General features: G+C 37.1%; 1 protein-coding gene across 3 annotated transcripts in view; it reads right to left on the minus strand.

Annotated features, from left to right (window-relative positions):
• The window catches only part of ADGRL4 (adhesion G protein-coupled receptor L4), a 76,908-nt gene that overhangs the window by 20,793 nt on the left and 39,741 nt on the right, over positions 1-16,374 (minus strand). For 2 of the 3 annotated variants that reach the window (XM_037404308.1, XM_037404307.1), the window contains 9 exons: positions 16,091-16,243; positions 9,604-9,759; positions 9,009-9,079; positions 7,077-7,250; positions 6,802-6,985; positions 4,450-4,566; positions 3,156-3,349; positions 1,729-1,899; positions 3-206 (listed from right to left, as the gene is read on the minus strand). In XM_037404308.1, coding sequence (XP_037260205.1) covers positions 3-206; positions 1,729-1,899; positions 3,156-3,349; positions 4,450-4,566; positions 6,802-6,985; positions 7,077-7,250; positions 9,009-9,079; positions 9,604-9,759; positions 16,091-16,243 — 1,424 coding nt within the window. The remainder of the gene's footprint in view (positions 1-2; positions 207-1,728; positions 1,900-3,155; positions 3,350-4,449; positions 4,567-6,801; positions 6,986-7,076; positions 7,251-9,008; positions 9,080-9,603; positions 9,760-16,090; positions 16,244-16,374) is intronic. The other variant, XM_037404309.1, reaches the window with a different exon arrangement.

Raw genomic sequence — 16,374 nt, forward strand, 5'->3', positions numbered from 1 at the left:
ACCTTATTGTTGTTCATGTTAATTCCAATCAGAAAAATCAGTTCTGCCAGGAAAAGGCTGCAGCAGAGGTTTTTGTGAATTGTCGTTCTAGTGCTCTGAATTTCACTGAAGAACCAGAATGTAAAAATGCACATGGAGAGGCAAATCAACGAAATAATTATTCCTAGCTGAGTGATTCTTGTAAGAATGTTATAATTTGTAACACCCTGGGGGAAAATTATAATATAATATTTAAAAGAATAGCTTTGCACCTTCTCAAGAAAGACTTTATTCTATAATACAGTTCTTTTCGTCTTTTCTACAAAATATTAATCAAAACGGTTTGTAGAGTTTCACTGCAAATGTACACTTTGGATAATCCAAAAAGTATTGTTTTTTTGTGAGACAGATGTAATTCTAGGGGAAATTAGTAATGAACTGTATATATTCCTGCTCCGGCATTTTCTGATATTTCTTAACAAAACTTTTTTTATTAACATCAGTGTCTCCTAATATGATTTTAAAAATCAGATCATTTTAGTGAATGACAAATACACTGGCAGTAGGACATATATTAATATGACATGAACATTTTCTAATATAAAAGGACTTATCACAGCAGTGACTTAGATAAGCAAAATTGAATAACCGTCTGACTAAATTTGCAACATGATCAAAACTAGACTCTGAAATAACGATCACTTCAAACAGATGCTATTGCAGATATGTAACATGACCATTCTCCGAAAGAACACAGGCTATTTTCATATTGGATGAGAATATGTTCTGTATAGGAATACACTTTACATTTGCTGCTTGATATTTGCACAAAACATCTCTGAAATACATGACTGTGCATCAGCATAAAGATAGTATTCAGCTGACCATAAAATGCATCTAAGTATTATTTTTTGTAAATAAAGGACCAGAGATTATTCTCCTCCCAGCCTTCTTTTCAAAATAACTGTGTAAGTACCTGCAAAGGTTTTAAATTTGAACTGAAGACTTAGAATGCTATTTAGCAACCAGGAAACAGTCTCTATCAGCATGAAATTCACAGTGTGAGAGAAATCTCTCAATACAGTATATTCATGCTAATGTTCTGCTTGCTGTCAGTCCTGATACCTTATAAAGCTGCCTCCTAAGGCAGGACCTGAGCTCCTGCAGATCCCCACATAGACCCCAGAAATCTATGGGGCCTCTTAATATAAGAAGGACATAAATTGAGTGGTCATTCTCACTCACAATTTTGTGCTGGTCATGAGTGTCCATGGTTAATAGTCATAAACTTCAAATTGATTATGCTGTTTCAAACTCTCAGGAGAGAATTTAAAACAGATGTTTAGATGCCAAGGTTAGACAAATGGGTGGCAAAGTTTTGTGAGAGAGAAATCCAGGGCCATATGGTTACTGACCACCAATGAATGCCAGTTAAATCTCACAGCAGTCTTAAAGTGGGATTTAAAATTAAAAGCAATGCACCAAAAATAAGCATAACAGACTGTGTATTTGGAACAAGATACTTTGCTGCATCACTGCTCTGTAATACTGCAGAAAGGACATAAGGAAATTCAGACACATATGGGAGGAATTTTGTTTGCTCTGTGCACAATAAATTGTGTGTTTGTTGAACAAAAACAAGAGGCAACCTAAAGGGGGAAAAGCACATAAGTTGCACTGGAATAAAAACATAAGACATGGAGAGAGGAGAAAGTGTCAGGTAAAACACTACATTAAAATAGCACTTACAACAGAGCCACCTGAGGACATCAAAACAGCAAAATGAGTCAGATGATTACATTTGCATGAGATATGAGTGGAGTTGGAATGTGTCAGCTCACAGCCTTCTGTAGCCCAGTTGCCATTCATTGTGTCTGCTGAGTAGTTCCAAAATGCACATTTAATATCTTTATCCGCAGTCTGGAACAGAAACAAGATGTTTTACCGATGGCAAAAGGCAGGATATTTCCCATCAAGAGACCTTTCTTATGTTAGCCAGCACAATTCATTAAAAATTGCTTGTTACCCTTGGAAGGTTGTGAAACTAAAAGCACATTCTGCAAGGCCTATTCCAAGCAATTAAAACATGACTGGGGATGGAAGCATTTTATCCACATAGCTTACACCCCACCAAACATGTAGTCTAATCAGATTACTGAATGCTTCTGGCACTTGCAAAGGTGTTGGAATTTTTACCTACTGAAAACATTGTTATATATATACCCCTGCACCTGCTGAACATGGACTAAACCCCAAGGTTACAGCCACATTGCTTGTCCTGCTCATTTTCCCTTCCAAATGAGTAGCTCAAAAACGGAGACGTACTCTGTGCATTTTACAAAGAAATCTGGGATAAAGCCAGGGTCGTATCACACCTGCTGTATCAGGTGTGACGACAGCGATCGTTAAGACCATTAGTATTATTTATTACACTTAATCCTTACTAACACTAGTCAAAGATAAGGTCCCCACTGTACTATAGGTTGTATAAAAATATGCAAATTTATGTAAAGGTGATCTCTAGCTCAAGTATTAGAAGGCAAATAACAAATTTAAAAGCTGCATAACAAAGGTTAACACCTTGTCCCACTGCCCACCTCCCTACAGAGTAACTCTCTTGTTATGTTTCTGATAATACTTTGTGCCATGTAAGGTGTTTCTTCACATACAAGTCAGCAAACCCTAGGTAATATTGGAAGTAAAACTTAGTTTTTAATAAATGTGTTTAGATTTCAGAAATAACAAAAATTGCAGGTTCTGCTATTACCTCCTAGCTCCAGGATAACTTTTTGTGTTAACTGTGAAGCATTTCTTCACTTCTTTTAGGGTGCATGCTTAACCATCTCATAAAATTTCAGAAAAAACCCGCCTACTAAAACAGAAGAGTCAAGATCTTGTAATAATCTCTGGTTCAGGCATCTACATTTTATCCATACTATAATCCAGCAAAGATGGTATTTTTGCTCTTGCTTTAGTCCCATAGCAATATTCAGCTGTATCATATTTAGTTAATTGCACTTAGGATGTCACATTTGAGATCAATCTTATTAGAGAAATAAATGACAAACATCAGCAAACAACAGAATTATGTCTCAGTATATCACTGCAGGTATGGTTACATCGCATAAAATGATTAGCTATTTTTATGTTTTATTTGATAATAAAAAACCCCTTACCTTGGCATACTTTAAGGTAAATGTTATTTTCTCGAGCTCATAGAGTGTAGGTGGATTTGAGCTAATTGCAACAGCTATAACTGATGAGCTTACTGTCTGTCTCTGCTCTGAAGTATCTTTCGAGGAGCGGTTTTTAGGCGATGAAAGCAAAGAACCAATATTGCTATACCGCAGAAAGACAACTGCAACAGTGCCTATCAATCAAACAGACCATGTTTAGTAGTTTGTGCGGTTTTTTATAGAAGAACAAAATTGAAGACATTAAGGAAACAATAAACAATAGACATTATTACGGCTATTGCATAAAATATGCAAAACAGATGGAATCTTTGTGGAATACTTATAAAAATGTTTTAGAGACAATGAAATATAGCTTTATTTAAAACAACATAACTGCCATTAGAAATAAAAATGTGTGTTCGCATTGGAAATGCTAATTAGGTACATGAATATATATTTTTTTCTAGAGTAATATATGCTTGCTGCTGCTCTGCAATTGGCTACACATGTGGTGTTAGGTCTCATAAACTCAAAAGGCTCAGACCTGAACTAAATCCTAGGCCTCTCTGAAGCATCTGGGGGGCTTTGACTTCCATTACAGTGGAGCCAGGATGGAAGACACGTAGGGAGAAAGAAAGCAAAAGGTATTTCTGGACACAGTGCTGATCTGAAGGAAACGTCATGATTTTTCTCCCTGAGATAAACCACATGTTTAGCTACTGATAGGTGGTGAGATCCAGACTAGCTGGAAGACTAACATTTAAAAAATCTTTTCTATATTTATTAGGTTAATTGATTTAATTCCAGACCTGTTTAAACACGTTTATTTATTTTTAGTGGTGACAGTAGTTGTAAGCCATTTCTGAAGCACTCTGAGGTCTAAGCCAAGATCTGGGACTCGCCGGTTTTAGAACTGAACAATACATGTCCTTGCTCCAGTGAGTTACTCCCTAAACAGAGAAGATGCACCCATTTTTGGAGGAGTAACATGGAGTTTAAGGGGCCGGCCCAAAGTCACACAGCAGGTCTATGGCTGAGAAAAGGATAAAGCTCTGGTCCCAACATCCAGTGTTAAAACTCATTGGATACTCACTGCACCACTGGAAAAGTTAGAAATATTAGTCTCGAGACTATAAAGGAGTAGGAGATATGGTGAAAAAATACCTTGACTCCTCTGTAGTCAGCAGGGCTGAAGCTCAGCCTTGGCAAACTGCGTATCTGGTTATTTACTAGTGGGTACAAGTCCATGCAACATGTTTATTAACCCACCTACTCTCTAACCTTTGCTTCTTACCATTATGCTGAGATTCCTCTCTCTTCTTTGGAGAGATCTTTATGTAATCTCCCCCCGTGTATACATGAGGGTGAATGTGTTTCATGTGGTGTGAATCAAAAGCGAAAACCTTGAGTGCTGCAAAAGAAGAAAAATACTGTACAAATCACAGCTCCATTACAGTCTACCATAATTTACAGTTGGTTTAATAAATGTGCTATTGGATTGCATAATTACCATGAATTTAAAGAATATATCATTGTGCCAAATATTTCAAGAAAAATGCCATTAATATAACACGTTTGCTTAAACCTCTATGTTTTGTTATTTTCATGCATACATTTTGCTCTCATACTTTTTACTCTTTCCATGAAAAATATGGTCTTTTATTTACCTCGCATTAAATTAGGCACTGGAAAGAACAATGTAGGTTTACTTTAGGAAGAGCTATTGCTTTATTAAAAATGTGTTTCTGAAAGGGACCACAAATCACAATTATAAAAAGCAAAGCATAAAGTTCTCTACTGAACAGTAACATTTGATAAAAGCCAATTTTTGAAAAGTATATATTTTATAGTTATCTATCCATGCTACAAAATGCACATTGCACCATGAAATAATGATGTGTCTTGTCAAAAAGCAAACAAACAAGCATCACCCCTCAGGACAAAAACTACATTAGAGGACATTGAGCTCTTTACTTGCTTCATTATAGTGCTGCGTTTCAATCACCCAGGATGGGAACAAAAAAAAATAAAAATCAATCAGGTCTTTTTTAAAAAACAAACCAAAACAACAACAACCAAATCTAAAACTTGACTGTTGGAGGAATATCACTAAGCTAGACCATCTGCATTGCTTATAGCACAGCACACAAAAATAATATGAGCTATTCAACAGACCAGCTGTCAGAAAATGTTTGTCAGGACGTAAGACATAGTTTTCTGTGGCTACAGCTTTGAAAAGCTTGCAGTTCAAGAGCTTGCACCATAAATAACAGTGAGGAGAGAGGGGTAATGCTGTAGGTCTTGTCCCAAAATAGATGTGTGGGGCACATATGAGCCCTGTGGAAGATATATTTATGCTGAAAAACCATAAAAAAAATACAGTGTTTGGGTCCGATTTGGAAAAGAGCTCATACAGTTTCACATTTCAGAACAAAAGCGAGCAAAAAAATCATTGACCTTTCACCATGGAAATTCCTCCCAGTTCTCTGTATCACCTTTTTTTGTCACCTTGGTCTGATTGACATCTACCCTGCCACTGGAGGCTGCACATGAATCCTCTCTTCTCGACTTTCATGGCCTCAGCTCTGCCGCCACGAGAGCCTCTGCTTTCAGTGCTAGTGATGGGCAAATGGGGGCTTTATAGCCAGCTCTGTATCTGCTGCAGAGCCAGAGGTGCTCTGCACTAACATAAACCTGCTTCTATAGAGTTCATGTCATGGAAAATATCTGTCCCTATTTTTTCATCACTCTGGATAATTTAGTTTCAGAAAAGTGAGGGAAGAACAGGTGGTTTGACCTGCCTTGGAACTAAAGGAGGAATCTTTCTTATCAAGTCATCTTTTAAAATGGTAAACCAGTAAAAGGCACTGAAGGACTGTACTGAATCTGAAATAAGAAATCAGGTCACATACAGGTTGGGTACATTCAGAAAAATAAAGATGAAAGAGTGGCCATTGCCAAAGGAATGAGCAATGCTGTATTAGGATTTTCAAAAGCAGCTCATATTAGCCTTATTCTAGTCCCATTGAAGGAGTGGTAAAGCTGTTATTACCACAGAAAGATCAGAAGAAGTTGGTGTGAAGACACCTGCATGAAGGGAGAAGGTAGGAGAGCAAAATGCTGCAGTTGAGACTGACCAATCAATTCTCCTCCTCTGAAATTCCTCTTAAAATGAGAAATTTCTTTGAAAAGAAAGCCACTTAAATCAGACTCACTAGATATAACCCTTATTCCAAGTTCATTTACAACACCTTCACTGAACCAAAAAGAGTGAAAAATCCATATAGAGCAAATCCAAATTTCATTCCACTGTTTTTTTTTATGCATATAAGATGCATGGGATAATTTTGTGCATATAAGTTGAATCTGGATTCACTGTGACAATGTGACTATAAGGAGAGATTGAAAGAGAATCTGAAAGGACAACTTCCTACAGCCTCTTGTTTTTTCCGGGCTCTGGGCTCAAACATTCAATCTTTGAAAATTAGGATACCTACACCGAAAGTCAGATGCTAGTTATGAAACTCACAAGTTAACACCTGTGTTTTTCACATAACACCGTTTCTAATCTTCATAATTGTGCTGAAAAACTCCTCAGTGTAATCCATATCTAGAGTATACCTTAGATTAATTTTCTTTATCCTACCTATATCACTCGCATTAACATCTAGCTGTGTTGTCTTTTTGAAGTTCTGCGACATGAGAAGCGTCGCTTGTTCTGCAGTATGAAGCAGCTTAGTCAGGCTCGGTCTTTGGTTATCTACAGGAAGCTCTTCCCAGACTGTAATTTTGTCTTTTTGTAAAAAATTGTTCACAGTGTTAACCAAAACCTGTAAATAAAAAAGTATTTTTAAGTGGAAGAGTCATACGTATTTGTAAAATAAGAAATAACCCCCCAACTTTAAGGCTTGATTCACTCACGTTAATGGTTGTATTAAGAAGTTCTTCATTATCAGAAGTAGAGTAACGCATGGTATCCAACGATGAATAGGATAGTGCTTCAACATATGAAATCACATCTACAGGTAAAAGCGGTCCCAAAGTATTTTTATTAATTTCTTGCAGCATCTCCAAGGGTGTTTTTAAATGATTAATCTGAAAAATACAAGAACTCGCATCTTTATGAAAGTAAAGACACATTTCTGCAAGTGAAAGTATCTCCAATGCAAATGATTGATTTCTGTGAATTAACATAGGGGCTTTTAAGGGGTGTGTGTGCATAAAATGAGGCACTATTTAAATCAGCAGGTTGACCTATAAAGTAATGGTGTTAAGCATGTCTGGTATAACGCCAACAATCAACTATGATTAAAAAACCAGTGTCATGTGCTATCATTACACATTGGTGGTTTTTTGGGTTTGTTTGCTGTTTTTTTTTCTCACAACCGCAGCTCAGTTTTATTTATCCTAGTGCTCCAAAATGAGCTGGTAAATGTTCTGCAAAAATAATTAAATATCAGTCATATGGTTACTCCGTTGACTCTTGTTAAATTTTAGCTGAAGAGGTGGGAACAGATGGGCAGTATTTGTATATTTTGTGGTTGTTTTTTTACAAATGTAGATTATAAAGCATGTAGTTTAGTGGAACTGTACTGCCTGTTTCACCTTCACTGCTTCATCTTATGAACTGCTAAATACACTTAAAACCCACTTAGTTTAAAAAAATAATAAGCTAAAAATGGTGAGATGAAGATCAAGCTTGCATGTTTTGGTCTCATGGCTGAATAGGAAAAGAATTCTTACTTCACGATACTGATATCTAATGAGATTTTATCCATCGACCTCCCCTTGACAACTGATTCTGTAAGATCCATAGTCTCTGCTGCTGAACAGTTTTTATGCAGCTTGCTTCGTCTTTGCAGCTGAATAGAACTAGAAAACAGGCTAAAAACTAGGCTAAAATCTATACCACTTTTATTTACATAAAATTGAAGTATTTTGAATTATTAGTTTGATTTAAGTTTAGTATGACTTTATATTACCAAAAATTCTCACTCTAAGATCCTGCTGTGGCCTTTACCATGTTTTTGCATGTAAATGTGGTAAGCATGTATTATATTTAAAATAATGTATTACATTGCAGGTTAACATAGAAAGCATGTTAATACAATGTATATCTTACACTAGGTTAATAAAAACCTTTAAACTAATATATTTCTGAGTCTCATAAGTTTGGCAAACTGCTTAATATAAAATGCAAACATATACAATTTGTTTTAATTTATTTATGCTTATGTTTCATTTATCCTTTTAAATTAGACAGTACTATCGCTGTAGACTAATGAATAGTGAATTCATTAATATTTTTTCAATTTGCTTCAGGAATCTCTGCTTCTGGTGAAAAAAAATCTGGAGTCCGGAGTCTTTGAGTCTATAAATTCTGTACCACTTTACATACTATGCTTTGAGAAGTAAATACACTAGCGTACTAGGATGTTATTGCTCCATTTTCTATTTTGTCACTTGTTGACATTACTTTTGTAAGCTATCTTGCTGCCTTTCACTCTGAACAAGCAAATAATTGCACATCAGTAAATGCAGCAGTGTGTAACTTCAGAAATTACAGGAACAGCTGAGTGATTACCACACTTCTGAATTTTTCATGCATCATGACTCCCTTTGCTGGAAACAGAACACACTGATTCCCAGCAAGTTATTATCATGATTTGAACATACAATCCAGTTCAAATAATTTGAAATTATTAAAAAGACTTCTGTAAACATGCTTAAGTTCAATTGTATGCTCGAAGCATTCGTTAAAAGCTCCTTAAGAACCATTATAATCGAAATAACAGTTTCAAACAGAAACAATTACAGGATTTGGAAATTAATCTATAAACCAATGCTACTTACTCCAGCTAAAGTTCTATTAATATGTTCAGTTATACAGTCTTTGTATAACTCACACTTGGCCTTCAGATTTTCTGTAGAAATAAAAAAGAAACTAATTATATATTGCAGTTTAATCAATATTCAATATATACTCATTGTAAGAGCTCTTGTCAAAGTAATTCCCAAACCACCAGCATTCTGAATTTATGCACATAAGACACATGACTCCATTCTCAAACTTCCAACTACTAAGACTTTGTTTTGGCCAAAGTTACAGCACCGGATTGGACTCTGAGCTTTTGTTTTACTCAGGTAGTGACTTTGGCCCCTTTCCTTGGGACGTTTACAGGTGAGGTTAAGAGACAGCTCAAATTTACAGAGAGGAGTACACATCTGACAACTATGAGGCAGTAACCATTATTTTGAATGGATTTCATCACACTGATTTGCAAAATACATGTACAAAATGATTATATTCTCAGGAAATGTAGATGCCACTGCCTTGCCTCTCTTTCGTGTCGTGCTGATTAATCTAACCAAAGATAAAGAGGCACTGGTGAGTTTCTCAGAAGATGTAGCTCTATAATAACACATAAACCTTTATAATATCATGTACCTTGGCAGGAAGTGCCATCATTTGGCTTAAACTGCAATTTTCCTGTGGATGGTTGATAACCTTCCTTACAGGAGCAGTTAAACCCTCCATCCACGTTTTCACATTTTGCATGATCTCCACAGGCAACAGCTCCTTCATTGCTGCACTCATCTAAATCTGCAAATATCATGAGAAATTGAATTTTTTATTAAGTATTTACAGACTAACACCTTTCTGCTTTGTTGATAATGGCCCTGCACACTGCAAGCAGTTCCATAGTAAAATTCCATGGAATAACAAAAAGCAAAACCTAAAAAGGCAAAGTTAATGGCAAAGCACCTGCCAATTATAATACTTGGGGATTAGAAGGATAAATCTTAATTGATCATACTTTTATACCACCACTTTTATTACTACATAATACTGCATTGTTCATGTTTTAAAACCATGAGTGTAAATATTAATTCTATCATAACAAAATGCTTGGCATGATGCAAATCATCTGAAACCTATTTTCCAGAGATTAGACTAAATAGATTTTCTCAGCCTTATGATTCAGTTAGACAAGAGAAAGAAAACTGCAGCTGTTTCTTTTAAGTCACGGCTTTAAAAAGATGCTGCAAAAGATCACTCTATCCATCTCGTTATAAGATTTAAGCTCTGTGCCCTTTAAGGTGCTTGGCATGCCTTTTTTAAAATCCAGATTTAAATTGCCTTTGCCTAAAATGGCTTTTGTGCTTCTAAATAATTTGCCATTAGGCAGACAGGTTCAGTAACTGGGTGGGGCATGGTCTAATAGTAAAACTGTTGGATTCCGGTAAGGGAATCCATGAATCGATCAATTTAGTAGAGCTGGGTACTAACTCCCTGGCTGAAGTAGAGATTATTTTGCATTATTTGGTTGGCTGAGGATAAAGATCAAATAACTCAACAGAGAAAGTAAACTGGGAACAATACCAAATAATTCTGAAGAATGAAGTAATGGACTGTGAAGTGCTGCGCTGGAAAGGAGAAAAAAGTGAACAGCTTTGGGACAGGTATAGCTGATGAAAAGAGTTGAAAAATGAAGTATTGATACATGAGTAGATTTAAAGGAACAGCCTGAGAACTGAACTGAAGGAAAGTAAAGGTGGAGCAGGGAAGGGATGAACCAGAGAGGATGGCAAACCTAAGTTAAGAACTGGCACGACACTGAATTTGGGAAAGAAATTAAGATATTGGTGAAAGGAGAACTGATTAACTGGTTAGTGGAGGAGAACTACACCTGAGCTGATAGGAGACCTTTGTGCAGCCAGATGGGTGTTAAGAACAGGCGGACAGAAAGCAGCTGTAGGGGGCTGGAAATGACTATTGGTATATGGAAACTACTTTTGCACTTTTATTTTGATATGAGATTGTTAGTGAGTTTCAAAAAAAAGTGGAACAAAAATGAGCAATAATATACATGAAATAAGGTTGCTAAAAAAATGGAAATTGTGGAAAATTGGAAAAATGTACTGCATACTGTGGATACATCTGGGGAATACAGAAAGATGTCTGAAGGATACCTAGGAGCCATCTGCCTATTTGGACAGCATTTTTGGTAACTTCATAGAACTTTCTTTACTAATGGCAAGAAAGCCTCCATAAATAATTAGCTGAATGGGTTTTTCTGTTGAGTTGGGTTTTTTTTTGTTGTTTTTTTTTTTTTTTGTTGGCTTTTTTTCTTTAATACAGGGAAACTGTAAAATGCATTTAAACTTTTAATGGAGTATCCCAACAGTTTCTGCATTCACATGATCATTGCTGTTCTGTGCATAATTCCCCAGCTTATAATCCTAGAGGTCTCCCTGGGTTTCAAGAAGATGGTTGAGGTCCCATCTCACCTTCTTCCCCCTATTTTCCTCGCTGAGCAGTGGATCTAATTTGCACCTGAAATGCTGTGTTTTAAGCCTGAGGTTCAGAAGCTGCCATTGAAAAGCCATTCAGAGTGGGCACAGTGCAGATGGGAAGGAGAGATGGGGCTGGAGGTGCGTTGCCCACCCCCCACCCCCCCAGCACAACCACCTCTGCTCTTCAGGGAGAACCGCCAAGGAGGTTGTATGTTTGAATGGGCTGGTACAAACACTGAAGTTTGAAGTACAAGGTTAAATTATAATTATCTGCGTTAGCGCAATAGTTTGTTCCCATATTTAATGCCCCAAACTGCAAATGTTTCTCTTTAATGAACCGAGTTTTGCATTATCTGTATTTGTGTTGCTTCTGTGACCTCAGTATTCATAGTCATGGAGCTAACCATGTTATACTTCAATGAATCTGGCAAAAGTGAAGAAAAGGGGGGGAAAAAGCAAGATATAGTGCTACTCATAATTAAATGCTGTCATTTAAAGACATAAGGCTAAAGTTCTTACTCTTGCCATTTAAATAACCTCTCACATCAGGACATTATAAAGCTTATTTTGAAACAAGTGGGTGCCTGCCAGTGCCCTGTTGTGTGACTCTGTGGAAGACAGAAAAACTTTGAATGAACTGAAGTGGCAAGAGTGAAAACCGTGATAATAACAGTTTGCATATGAGGAACACCCATCAACCTTATACCAAAGATTTCTTTGGCCTTGTCAGCTACATGGAGAAGGACACGTACATCTTAACAAGGTACTCGACATATAATGCAGTGCTAACACACCAGCAAATGACAACAAGCTTTGCTAAAACTTAGAATGACTTACAAATAAGTATTTGAATACTTTCCAGACGACCATTGCTAAGTATCAGGTTTCCATGTGATTTACTGATGCAAATATTTCAAAATTATGATATTTTGCTTTTCATGAACCTTTAGTTAGGTATATCAATTACTTGTCATTATTGGGCAGTCACACAAATTATGCTTCCCTTTGTAATTATGTCAGATATTAAGTGTCATGGAGATTTTAATGAGAACTCAGGATTATCAAAAACAACAGCAGAAACTCCAGCACCAAGGCACATCTCTGGCAAAAGGATGGCTATTTAAAGTCTGATAGAGACACCCTGTCGAGTATATGCAAATAGACTTTCTGCAGTTGAGTTGTCCATATGGAATGAATCCATATCACACTTATCTAATTTACTGTTTCCTGGAGAAAAAAAATCTCCTGGATGACAAAATTAAAAGGCAATATGCCTGATCTTGCAAGCTACTAATCAGTTTCGTATCCCTTTTAAATCAATGAGATTGTCAGGGGTAGCCAACAATTTGTGACAGTTACAAGAATACTGCTTTTAAGTTTCTGCTTTGAAATACTGTGTGCAGTAGCTGTAGGTTTTTGTTTCTTTATATTTTGTAGTTATGCCTTTTTAACCAAATATGCAATTGTTGGACCACACAAGGACAACAGCTTGTCAGTGCTTTCAGCAATCCAATTTTACTTTAGCTTTGGGGCGAGGATCTCAAACCGTCCTCCTTGATCTACTATGGGAGCGGGACTGGGCTGCCAAGGCTTGCGAGAGCAATCTTCACAGACAACATTCCTGAGCAAAGGTTGAAGAACAGCAGCTTTTTAAACAGAAAAGCATTTGGCGCAGCTCTGCAAAAAGCCCTAGCTTTTTAGTAAATATTCAAAACAAATCCCGGAGCTGAACTTTGAAGCTTTTATAATAGCTCCGATCAGAAAAATATCACCAATACCACTTAGGCTAGTGTGAAAATAGATTTATAACCTTTTATTTTATTTCTGTGCTTTGTCACTCCTCATTTACTGCAGCAGGCAAGGAAATTCCAATTAAATTAAAAGTACTGAGAACAGTTATTATGTTCATTCTTGCCAATTACTGGATTGTACCTACATCGCTTTGATTCTTCACCAGTCAGTCAAGACAGCTTGATGTCTACATTATACCTTCTGCTTATTAGTAGCTTGCAAGTGATTGAAAAGTCCAGTTGCAAAGGACTAGATGTTCCCTCCCCGTGTCTCCATACTGCGGAAGGCAGCAGCATACACAAAGTAGAAATGAAAAAGCCTACGAATGCCACAGGTAAAAGAGAAGTCAGCAATGTGGCATAATGCTGTATCCCATCCACTGTACAGCTCCTCTGTCACAGAAAAAGGTGTGATGAAGAATGGGTGCCATCCCAGTGCTCACAGAAATACCTGAAGAAAACTAACAGCATGTTCCTGGAAAAGGCAGAGTGGCACGGGTGTCACTTTCATTTTACAGATGGCCATTTTCACATTTTTACTCTGTTGACTGGGATGAAAAAAAATAGGTTTATATTTCACCTTTTTATCTGCAGCCAAACATTCAATAAAATGTGAAGTCTAAGGAAAAAGCATGGCTTTTACACAGTAAATAGATTTTAATAACTCGTATTCAGGACAGCAGAAAAATATCATCTTCAGAAATATCACATCTCTGCATTCCTCTTTTTCTTCTCCATTTCCTTTCTCCTTCTCTTTCTCTCTCTCTCCCTTCCTATCCTCCAGTTCCTCCTCAAGCTGCATGTTTCATTGTCACCTCTTCACCAAATCTGCCTGATAACATGGGTGCAATAATGCTGACCTTCAACTTAAAACTCAACATTCTCGTTGGATTAAGGGTGAACTGACGGTTCCCGAAGCCATTGTCCGAAGTTTTGTTTTGATCCACTACTTTAAGAGTTATAATCACTTTGTATTCAGAAGTTTAGTGTAGTGTCCGAAGAGGGGAGGTACACGCATGCACATGCACATGGACTTCACACACACATGCGGTGCTGTACCATGCTTGCACCATTGGGAACTCCAGACAGATTTGATGGCATAAACAAATAGGTTGCTTACTGCCATACTCTCCAAAATGCAATCATTATCATTATTATTAAAGTTACTGCCATATGAACTACACACCTACCTTAAAAAGAAAACTTAAGACTTTGCAGAATTTGAAAATATTTGGGGGCCCTATAAACTTGGGTAGGATGGATACTTGGTAGCTCTGTCCTCCGGTTTGTCCTGGGTAACTTGCACTGAATTAACGATAACTTTGGTGTTTGCTTCCGCTGTGTGTGGTATGCCCTGAATACAGTACTGTCAGCTGCTCGTGTGCAACTTGTATCTACTACTTGTAGCAGCAGATCCATTGGGTACAAAATATCCTATTATGGTTTCCCTAACAGATAAAGTAGAAAATTAATTGTGGATCAAAAGGACTCTCTGCTTGGTAAAGTAATTGGTACACTTGTTTAATGAGAAAAGGTGCCCACAGGTAAATTTTTATTTCAGTGTGAGTTTTGGAAGCTCTCAGCTCCTCCCATATGGATTTGAAAAATGAAGGAAAGTGGTAAACTAACCCCCAATAGAGGATAAAAAAAGATCAGTTTGCCCAGTAAAGAAAAGAGGGCAAAAGGAAAAAAGAAAAAGAAAAGGAAATTAGCAAGCTAAGTGATACAAGAACAGTCAGAGAAATAACTTTGAAGACAAAACTTCTGAAGCTGAGGAAATGTCATAATGTAAAAATCAAAGCCTGGACCAGAAACCGTGAGAATATTTACAGCTCAATGTGCTAACAGTCTCAATCCCAGCTAATTTAAGAACGATTCATAGCAGCTGGATAAAGCAGAGCTCTTTTAGATGGATGTGAGCAATGGGCAAGAAATGTTGATTAGATCACTTTCTGGCTTAATATGCAGCCATTCTGTTGATATTAAGAGCAGTAAGAGGAGAGGTTGTCAGCACTCGCAAGCTCACAGGAGACATATCTGGAATGAGACACAGTCAGCATAAAGGTGTAAAGGGCAATAGATTTATTTCTCATTTTCCCATTCCCTGAGGACCGTTGCAACATACAGAGAAAATTACCAGGAGTTTGAAAAAAGAGGAACAGTTACAGTTCTTCCATTCAAGCGAAATCCTAAAGGATTGCATAGCTGTTCAGAAATAACATTTTTCCCTGTAACTTTTCCTCCACTCTAATCTTAAACATGTTCCATCCAGCTGCTACAGGAACAGAGGCTGATGGATGGCACAGGAGGTAGGATAACTACTGGTCTTCCTCATTGCTTTTGATCAGACTTGAAAAATTACCCAAAATATCCCAACTAAAGCCCCCAAACAAAAGGTATTTGGAGCATAGTAGGTCAAATGTATAGGGGATTTTGTTGTGCCAGAACGATGTGAATGCAGAATACTTTGTCAATCTCCTTTGTTTTAAGAATATGACCGCCTTGCTCACAGATCAGTGAAGCAATGTCATGAATAGGTGGATTGGGGATTTCTGCGTTATCTTAACTATATATTCATTGTCTAAAACTGTGACACATGGAATAAAAATATTGCAAGCAGAGTCAAGATTGAAGTGCTACCGAAAGCCATGGCAGCAGCTGTGTTATCAGTGAGAAGTGTGGGCCTGAACTGGAGTATTAAGTCTGTACCAGTCCAAATTGTGGGAATTTTATATCCGTACTCCAGACTTTAAATCTGTAAGCTTTTGGCTAGGCTTTCTGTAATTAACAGAAGCAATAAGAGAAGAGTGACAATGTAAAGCTAGTTGGCAGACATTAATAACTTACCCACGCAGGAGGTTCCATCATTAGGTACAAAAGTTTGTTGACCATTGCTGGATTTGAAGCCAGGCATACACATGCAGAAATAACTTCCCACCGTGTTTGTGCAATTGGCATGCTCTCCACAAGGCTGAGTAGCGTTTTCACATTCATTATCGTCTGTCAAAACATAAATTACAGAGAAATATATTTGCATTTGCCGATTGAAGAAAACAGTAAAGTAAAAGCTTAGTTTGGCCTCTGCTATTTTATTTATATGTTTTGAATGCTGAGCTGGCACTCTTGGTGTT

This window comes from Falco rusticolus, chromosome 11 (assembly GCF_015220075.1).
Source record: "Falco rusticolus isolate bFalRus1 chromosome 11, bFalRus1.pri, whole genome shotgun sequence".
Lineage (NCBI taxonomy): Eukaryota > Metazoa > Chordata > Aves > Falconiformes > Falconidae > Falco > Falco rusticolus.